The following is a 9,870-nucleotide window of genomic DNA, read 5'->3' as shown; positions in this document are numbered from 1 at the left end:
GGGAGACAGTGGGGGAGCTGGGAAGACAGTGGGGGAGGTAGGAAGTAACGGCTCCCCAGAGGCCTTATGGGGCAGACTGAAAGTGTAGGGCCTTCTGAGCCTGGCTCCTGACTTTCTGAACCTGGTTCTGCTGTGTTACCTTGAGTACAGTGCTTGCCTCTCTGTGCCTCGTGGTGTTCATCACCACAGGAGGAATTGTGAAAATCTTACTCCTTACAGACCAAAGCCAAATCCACTGCTGTCAAGTGTCTCCGGTTCATGGAGACGCTTCCTCAGGTGGGTGGGGCTGTAAATCTTGCTGGGAGGAGACTGCCCCTCCGCCTCCAACAGAGTGGGTGCAGGGTTCACACCGTCCCCATTGTCATTAGCAGTCAGTGTGTTATCTATCCTCTGTGCCACCAGAGTTGCTTTACCTCTTTGAGAGCTTGGTGGAAAGTCAGATGAATAAATGGAGACTTAGCGCGGAGGTGCTGCTACAAGCTGTTTCCAGACCACTGCAATAAGGCAAATACTAGAATAAAGTGAGTCACAACTTTTGTTTCCAAATGCATATTTTTTTATTTTTTGCATAAACTCAGTCATACACATTGTAGAATTTTTTTAAACAATCTTTCACATACATTGTATTTTATATAATCAATTACTGTTGATCTGTGCCTTTTATCAAAGTAAAGGCGTTTGTGTGGATCATGACAAGTTGTGACTGACATTGAGAAGAATGGGAATCCTAGAGCACTTGAATTGTTCATGAGGAATCTATACCTGGACCAAGAGACTGTTGTGCGAACAGAGCAGGGGAGCACTGCATGGTTTGGAATTGGGAAGGAAGTACGCCGGGGTTGTATACTATTCAATCTGTATACTGAGAAAATTATCCGAGAAGCTGGACTCTACGAGAAGGAGTGTGGCATCAGGATTGGAGGGAGAAGACTCATCAGTAACCTGCTTTATGCACATGACACAACCTTGCTTGCTGAAATTGAAGAGGGCTTGAAGCACTTGTTGCAGGAGATCAAGGAAGGCAGCCTTTACTTTGGCTTGCATCTCAATGTCAGGAAAACAAAGATTCTTACCGTTGGACTGAGAGGCAGTGTCGTGATGGATGGAGAGGAGATTGAAAGTGTCAGCCTTGTCTTGCGTGGATTCACAACACCATCAGGAAATAGAGACACATTGCACTGGGGAAACCTGTAGTTAGGGACCTTTCCAAATTATTGAGGAGTAGTGATGTCAGTTTGAAGATTAAGGTTTGTCTGATTCAGGCCATAGTTGCTCCAATAGTCATACATAGCCATGCATCTGAGAGATGAACAGTGAATAAAGATGACAGAAAAGTAATTGACGCCTTTGAGCTATTGTGTTGGAGAAGACTGGCCATCCCATGGACGGCCAAGAGAATGAACAGATATGCCTTAGAGGGGGTGCAGCTGCTTTCTGGAAGCAGGAATGATGAGGCTTCCCCACACATATTTTGGACGTGTTGCTAGGAGGGGCTATTCTTTGGAGAGGGACGTGATACTAGGAAGGGTGGAGGGTCGGCGAAGGAGAGGAAGACCCTCAACCAGGTGGATTGACACAGTGACTGCTGCAGTGGGCTCTTGTGTGTCAGGAAGTTGAGGATGGCGCAGGATAGGACAGGGTTCAGATCTTTTGTTCATGGGGTCACTATCATTTGTGCGTGACTCAAGGGCACCTAACCACCACCACCACCACCAGTGCCTGTTATCTCCCCATCTTTTCAAGTCCCACTGCTTGTTTCCTTTACTTCAACCCACATCCATCCACTAACCTCTGTAACCGTAGTGATTTCTCCCTCCTTCACCTTTCCCCACACCCCCTTCAGCTCTCCTCTGTCCCCTTTTGAATGTTCATACATAACTTGTTTGATTATCCTACTATTTTCACGGTAGCAGTCTTCTATAGTATCTGTCCATATGCGACAGTTATTTCACACAGCGTAATGCTTTATAGACTCTCCTGTTTCATATAGTATTTTACAAAATCATTGTTCCTTAGTGCTGTGTTTTGAGATCAGAGAGTGAGATGGCTTCTACTTCATTCCCCCCCCCCCAAGAGTTTTTCTTTATTATGGTCTCTTTCCTTTCCAAGAGAAACTGGAAATTGCCTTTTCTGTCTCCTTGAATATATTTAGTATCTCTATTGGGATTGTGTTGAACCTGTAGATGGCTTTGGTAAGATTGTCTTTTTAACAATGTTGAGTCTTCTTATACATGAACAGGGAATATTTTTGCATTTAATGAAGGCTCTTACTGTTTCTTGTTAGTAGTGATTTGTGGTTTTCTTTATAAAGGTCTTCTGTGTCTCTAATTAGATTTGTTCCTAAGAATTTCATCTTCTGGTTGGCTATGGTAAATGGTCTTGTTTTCTAGTTTCCTTGTCCATGCTGTCTCAGTCGCTGTAGAGAAATACAGCAAAGTTTTGTCAGTTGATCTTCGATCCTGTCACTCTGTTAAATTGGTCTAGTAGGTGTAACAGTTTTTGGTTGAGTCTCTGGGGTTTTCTGTACACGCTATCCTATCTTTCCAATGCATATTAAAGCTGTAATTAATAGATGTGCTGGTGGCATAGTGGATAACTATTTAAAACATTGGTGGTTCAGATCTACCTGTTGCTTGTTACAAGGAAGATGGGTCATCTTGTAAAAATGTACAGCCCAGAATCCTGCTGTGAATAGGAATTGACTTGATGGCAGTGGATTTGATAGTCTATGAAGTGTGCAATGTTGTTGTTAGGTGTCAAACCAACGTCCAGGGAGCCTGTGAATAACAGACCTGAACCCTGTTCTATCCTGTGCCGGCCTCACGACCTCTGATACATTTGAACTCATTCTTATGGCCACTGCCCATCATATTGGGGATTGTCCTCTCTTTCGCTGACCCTCCACTTTTCCAAACATGATGCCTCTTTCCAAGGACTGGTTCCTTTTAACAACATACCTGAAGTATGTGAGACAAAGTGTGCAATTGATGTTGCTGTTGATTGCCTTCAAGTTGAGCACGACTCATAGCGACAATAGGAACAAAAAGCCTGAAGCTCCTCTGAAGCTATCGACATTTATCAAAGTTCCCAGAGTTTCCAGAGGCATGATGTTTAGGAAGTGGATGCCACTGAGAAAAAGCGTGCACTAGGATTATGAAAAATTTTGAAATTTTATAAAGTTACTGAGATATTAACCAGGAACACAGAGGGAGCACATGGTGTTTGAAAAATGACAATGAGAGACTTGTTCTACTTGGGATTGATTGCTATACACCTTGAGGTTTTACACACCTCAATTTGAAAACAAAACAAAATAGTGTAGTATTTACAAGTGCAATAAACCGAAGCACAATAAAACAAGACGTGCCTGCATATATGTAAAGTGTCTGTGTGAAGCAAATGATAAGTAATTGCTGGTTCGTGCCATAGCTGGGCCTGTGACCCCAGCACTCCCTGAGTTCTGGTCTCCACATTCTGTGTACAGTCACAGTGATGTTTCCACTCTGGCTAGTGACCAACTCAGAAGGCACCATCTCTGCTTGGAGATGAGGGAGCCCACTGAGGCAGACGGCTCCACGTGGATACAGGGTTTTCTGCTTCTCATTGGTTCTCTTACTCAGTTACTGAGTGCCTTCGCCTACGTTCATTTAATTTTGAAAACAGCTGCCATAGTAGTAATGTTTACTCCAGTTGTTCCTTGATTTCTGGAATTTTCTAGGAATTAGCAGAAGCAATGGAAGTTGGCAGTTTTATCAGAAAAGAAGGCAGTGGTTGCATTGGGAATGTGTTCATGTTATGGAGGTGAATGCTGAGGAGTCCGCCAGAGACAGCGTCCTAACTTATGCATCTTTCTAGATGATGCGGAGACGCCATAAAGCTTTTACTGGGTGATGCGTTCTCAAGGATCCAAACGTCCCTGGTACCTTGCCGAGCCTCAGGCTCATAGCCTCCATGTGCTCCCCAGGGGTGGCAGTGGCTGGCTTTTCAGAAGGAGGTCACCTGACCTTTCTTCCAAGGTGCATTTGGGTGGACTCAAACCTCCAGCCTTCCCATCCACAGCTGAGCACTTTATGTACTACCCAGGGATCGCATTTTAAAGCACAACCAACATTTTGCTATTGATTTGATTCCAAGTCATTGCAACCTCATGTTGTTGTCCAAAAAAAATGAAAATAAAAACAAAACCTGGTCTCGTCTTTGTTGTTGTTGTTATGTGCCACCTGGAAATGGCTGGGTAACACGTAGTGCAAGGCCCAGGAAGACTGAGTCACTCCTGGCCACCAGGTCAGAACTCACTCCTCGCTGAGCCTCCAGGGGCTGTCAGGGGATGGCTTGCCTGGCCGAGATTGCCCATCTTTCTCCTGGTGAATATAAATCACCTGACAAGCGTCCCCTTTCCGTGAGCGGCACAGCTGTATGTGCAGGACGCCCCCAGGTGCTCCCCACACAACACACACGGCTTATTTAGGTGCATTATACGTGTGGTTTAGTGATGTCAAAAACACTTGGACACATTCTTTGTTCTGTTTAGTGCTTGAATTCAAATCCAGATTTGTGTAATTCTGTCATGCCATATTTTCTGTAAATAAGAAAACAAAAATGAGGCAATTAGCTTTGAGGCTTTCTGACCCCACTGTTAGGAAATTGGGGTGGGTGTGGGTACTCTTTTCTCCTACATTCTAGACTGGTAGTGCCTGTGGCAAGACTCAGGCCTGTCTGTCTGCTTTGAGGGGTGGGAGGGAAGCACAAGACCCTTTCTTCCTGAATAACCGAAGTGGTAACTTAGTGATGTTTTGAAGTATGACAAGCACTGATACGGGGTCTAGTCTTTAAGAAACTTAAAATCTCGCTCTTCAACTCAATGCAGTTAAGTTGGAAATGACTTGTAGCTGGCCCTCCAGCCGGTTTTCATAGGGTATAAAATTGTACCAAAGGAGATTATTCCTCTCTCTTTCCATGAAGCAGCTGGTGGATTTGAACTGCCTGGCTTTGAGATGGCAGTGTGGCTCCTTACTACCCACTTGGCTACCAGACCTCCCTAAAACCTACCAGGAAAGACAACACGACTGTTGAGCAGAACAGCAGCTTGCCAGACTGCCTGATTCTGGTACTCACTACATCTATTGTCTGCCGACATATGCAGGCCCTTTTTTTAAAAAAAAAATTGGATATTAAAGATTTTTTTCTGGGTATTGATTTTTTTTTTTAAAATTCAGTAATACCTTATTGGAATACAAAACACCTAGTGTAGATTGAATTCACTTTTAGTAAAAGCTGTCTAATACTGTCTGCGTGGGCATGTCATGACTTAGTTGGCCATTTCCTTACTGATGGAAGCAGCAGTTAATGTCCTAGTCTCTCCCTCTGCCTCCCTCCTCCTCTCTCCCTCCCTCACCTTCTTTCTCTTTCTGTGTATGTGTCTTCTGTCTTTCTCCATTGTCCCTTCCTCAGAGTGTATGGTGTGCTGATTTCATGATTTTTATGGGCGAGATTCCAGAGCAGAGTGACTAAAAAGAAGCATGTATGCATTTTTAATTTTTTTAAAAAAAATCTTATTGTGCTTTTTGGTGAGGTTTCTGCCACCATTCAGGCTCGCATTCAGCCATTTCTGCACAAGTCGTTCAGTGACTCTGATTGCGTTCACACTGCATAAACATTCTCATTATTTCTCTTCTTCTGACTCCATTTGTAGATGTCATTTGAAGCTAATTTTAATAGATGCTGCCGTATCGCTTCCTGGAAAGACTGGGTTCACGTTTCCCACCACAGATGTATGCAAGCTTCTTCCCTGCCCTGGCATCAGACTAGAGGCAGGTGGGGTCAGGTCAGATGATTGACCTCGAGAGCACTTTGCGGCTGTTGTATTTGCTGTTTGTGCTTTGCTCATCTTTTGCCCAAGTGCCTTGGTAACACTGTACGTTGAGCACTGTTCTATCAACTGAAAGGATGGTGGTTTGAATCCACCAGCCACTCCATCGGAGAAATGTATGGCAGTTTGTCTCTGTAAAGATTTAGTCTCGGAAACTCTATACAGCTGTTCCGCTTTGTTCTGTTGTTATGTGAGGTTGAGTCAGAACTGACTCGTGGCTGACTCTCCAATGAGTTTCCAGAAGCTAAAAACGGAATATCCCATGGACTTCCGGAAGAACAAACTCCTGTCCTGAAGGTAGTGCAATGGGGATGTTCTTGGAGACAAGGACAGTGACATTTCTCTCATGTATTTTAGGCCTGATGTTGGGAGGAAAGAGACATGAAGCTTGGAGAAGTGGAGGGTTAGTGAGAGAGAGTGAGACTGTCGGTGAGACGGATGAACACAGTGACTGCGGCAGTGGGTGCGGGTGTGTCAGGAGGAGCATCCGAGTAAGAGGGGCCCCTCAGTAAGATGGGGTGACGCTGTGCGTGTAGCTGGGGCGTGAGTGTGTCAGGTGACGAGGGTGGTGCCGGAGAGGGCGGGCTAAGATAATTTGTTCATGAGGTTGCTGCGTTAGCGTCGATCAATGGCACCTAACAACTACAACAACAAATAGCCTGGAGGAGATCGCCTGTCTTCCTCCCAAGGTGCAGCCGGTGGGGCCACACTGCCCGCCTGTGGGCTGGCCCGGGCATCTTCACCGCTCGCCCCCAGGCTCCCTCTGCTCTGTTCTGTAGCATTGCTGTGAGTGAAACTGACCCAGCAGTCATGGGCTAGTTTTGCCTGGTGGGATTTTTGTATGTATTGGTCACTTTTTATTGGTTTTGTTTTGTTTTGTTTTTTGTCTTGTCCAGTTGTAAGAGCTGTTTGTACGGAACTGGCATCACCCCTTTGTAACATGTCACAAATATTTGGACCAGACATAGCATTTTTCAATTAGCTTTGTTTCTTCACCAGCTAACTCACTGGGGGGTTATTGCAGCACAGTGACTGTCATGGGCTCAGAGAGCAACCTAGCTAGTGTGCCATGTTGACCAAGCTTTTGGAGAAGGCTGGGGAGTGGTGCACGATGCTGATCATGTCTCCTGGTGGAAGGATGTTGGCAGTTCCCTTACCAGCAGAATTCTGCATTGTTCAGCTCTTCAGTTAGGTACAGATAGTAGACCTCGAGGAGATCTGGTGGCCTAGTGGCAAGAAGCTGCACTGCAATCCTGAAGGCACGGGGTTCAAGGCCACCAGCTGCTCTGAGGGAGAAGGATGGGCAGTTTCCTCCTGTGCGATTGTCTCTGAAACACCACTGGAGGGTCAGCTCTGAGTCTGTTCTGACCCCACAGTATACAGCTTCATACCTCAAGTTGCTCTGGTGGCCTAGTGGGTAGGGAGCTGTGCTGCCAAGCCAAAGGCAGGCGGTTCGAATCCACTAGCCGCTCCTAGGAGGAAGACAAGCATTCTCCTCCTACGTGCTGTTTAGCTTCTGAGAACCTACTGGAGGGTCAGCTGTGAGCGGGTTATAATTTGACGGCACATGATAGCAACAGTACACTTCATGTACGGAAAACACAGCTTGGCCGCTGAGTCGCTGTCCCTCATCAGATGTCCCTCCTTCTCCTGGGAGTGGTGCCCTGAAGCCCGGTCTTGTTCTTTTGCAGAAATCATGCCATCCTCAAAACCTCATCCTCCTGTCGTGGGCAAAGTGACTCATCACAGCATCGAGTTGTACTGGGATCGGGAGAAGGCGGCGAGACGTCAAGGCCCACAGGAGCACTGGTTCAGGTTTTCGGTTGAGGAGGAAGACCCCAAAATGCACACTTACGGTGTCATCTATACGTAGGTGCACTGCTGACCTGCTTTGGGTTCTGCTTTAATTTCCCGATTAACCAGAAAGGTTTCTGGTGTCCCTGAAAAGCCGTTTCTCGGAAATGAAAAGAATGAGTCACTATCACTTTCATGCTCTCTCTGTGAATTGTTGCTTTGTAACTTTGAAACTGACCTTCTGTACCTTTGAGAAGGGGCCCTGGTGGCATAGTCTGTAGGGAGTTGCACCGCTGAGCTGATGATCACATCGCTCCGGGGGTTTGAATCTATCAGCAGCTCTTCAGAGAAAGATGAGTCATCTCCCAGGCGGGTCCCAGCCTTGGAAACCCAGTGAGTGTTAGGTGACTTTGAGAAGGGGCGTAACATATTCCGTGTCCACTGGCTGGCCAACCAGTGGGCAGATCAGGTCCATGGCGGCTCATTCCTGGGGAGATGGCTGAGGCCACTGCTTCTAGTAGATCCTCGCCTTGGAAAGCTGGCGAAAGGAAGGTCTCCAGGACTGGAATCTTCTTGATGGGATGGTTTTAGTGAGTTCAGACTTTAAGAAGGGCTATAACCTCAATTTCGGAGCTGTCCTGAGGTATGATTCAAGTTGAAAGACAGAGTCAGAAGATGGTTGCTAAAATTGTTCAGGCTGTTTTGTTCACAGGAATGGAATGGGGCCCTGCGTGGTCTCAATGGGCTACTTCTCTGACCTCAGTTCCCTGTCTCCTCCGTCAGCTCTTTCCAGCCAGATGGCCTGCTTCTGTCTCAACCTTGACGGGGCCAAGCGGGCTGGCTCCCTGTTGGGACTTTTTGTTGCCTTTCTCTAGGTTATGTTGCTCTGTCTGTGTGTGGCTGGTTTCTTCACTGTCCCTGAGCTGTTCGACCAGCTGTCCCCTCCTCCGAGCGGCCATGTGAGTAGCTGTCTTCCACCATGGGCCTGCTCTGTCCCATGACCTGGTTCTGTGAGCCCCACAGCTCCGAGCTCAGTCTGGAGTCGTTGTGCGTGTTGGCCTTCTGTCTGCTCACACACAGGACAGCACGTAGCATAGAGGAGTTATGATGTGAATGGTCAGCACACGTGGCAGCTCACTAAAGTTTGTTTGTTCGAGTCCACCTGGAGTCCCCTCGGAAGGAGGCTCGGAAATGCCATGCAACACATGGTACTGTGACGTCACGAGGGCACCAGGGGCCAGTCGGCTCCACGGCAACTAATTTTCCCAGAGTTTCCTGCTGGCCCAGAACCCCCGACCCCAGCTCCTGGGCCGTGTCTTCATGTAGGAGGTATGCAGAGTCATTGCTGCACGAATACATAAATGATGTGACAAGATTGGCCGGAAGTTGGTTTTATTGTGGTTTGAGAGCTTACAGAACGGGTCGGTTTTCCCTTCAACATTCATAAACGTTCTGTCAAGATGAGGCCTGGGAGACCCTGTGAGCATCCCTGCCCTGTCCTGGGGGAGCTGCTGTGGGCCCATGAGGAGGACAGAGGCACAAATACCATCTGAAATGCCATTACCGTGTGGACGTAATTCGTGGCCTGACTGCTTGGAAGTATTTTTTCATTATGCTGTGTTACTCTGTTAGGTAATTTCTTTCTAAAGAGTGACTTGTGATACTGTGTTACTTCTTCTCCCCGTGTTCCCTCGAGCCTTGGGGAGGCCTGGTGCGGGCTGCTGTAGGCTCTGCTCTGCTTGTTTCTGGGTGACGGTGAGGCCGGTGTCACCCGGAGAAACCACAGCCTGTGTGGAGCCTGCTGTGCTGCCCTCGTGTCCCCAGGGTTCTGGGCACCAGCAGGTCTGGGGAGCCGGATGGTGATTACCCGACCCCGTGGATCCGCAGTGGTGCCCAGGCCTGCAGGTCCACAAGCAGTGAGTGCAGTACCCGCTGGAGAGCCTGCAGCGCCAGCCTGGTCACTAGGTGGCAGGGTGGGACCGCAGCAGCCTGACCTCTTCCACTCTCACTTTCTCTAGATGAGAACGAAAACCAGGAAATGCCTTTTTCTCTTAGAAGCAAAGGTCTGGAGCATGTGACATTGGGGTGGCAGGCTTGAGGACGGCTCCTGGCTTCTTAATAGTTTCCGATCATGTTGGCCACCATGTTAATGGTGACTTTGCAGAGTCCCCTCTGAGGGCAAGGCTCTCATGGCCTCTCAGAGCCCA

General features: G+C 47.5%; 1 protein-coding gene across 1 annotated transcript in view; it reads left to right on the top strand.

Annotated features, from left to right (window-relative positions):
- The first annotated feature begins 7,565 nt into the window (after positions 1–7,565).
- Positions 7,566–9,870, top strand: part of FANK1 (fibronectin type III and ankyrin repeat domains 1) — a 28,214-nt gene continuing 25,909 nt past the window's right edge. The window contains exon 1 of the mRNA XM_006880132.1: positions 7,566–7,738. Within this exon, the coding sequence (XP_006880194.1) occupies positions 7,566–7,738 (173 nt within the window). The remainder of the gene's footprint in view (positions 7,739–9,870) is intronic.

This window comes from Elephantulus edwardii, unplaced genomic scaffold, assembly GCF_000299155.1.
Source record: "Elephantulus edwardii isolate Elephantulus edwardi_28Jun2011 unplaced genomic scaffold, EleEdw1.0 scaffold00006, whole genome shotgun sequence".
NCBI lineage: Eukaryota > Metazoa > Chordata > Mammalia > Macroscelidea > Macroscelididae > Elephantulus > Elephantulus edwardii.
This window is presented reverse-complemented; position numbering and strand designations above follow the sequence as displayed.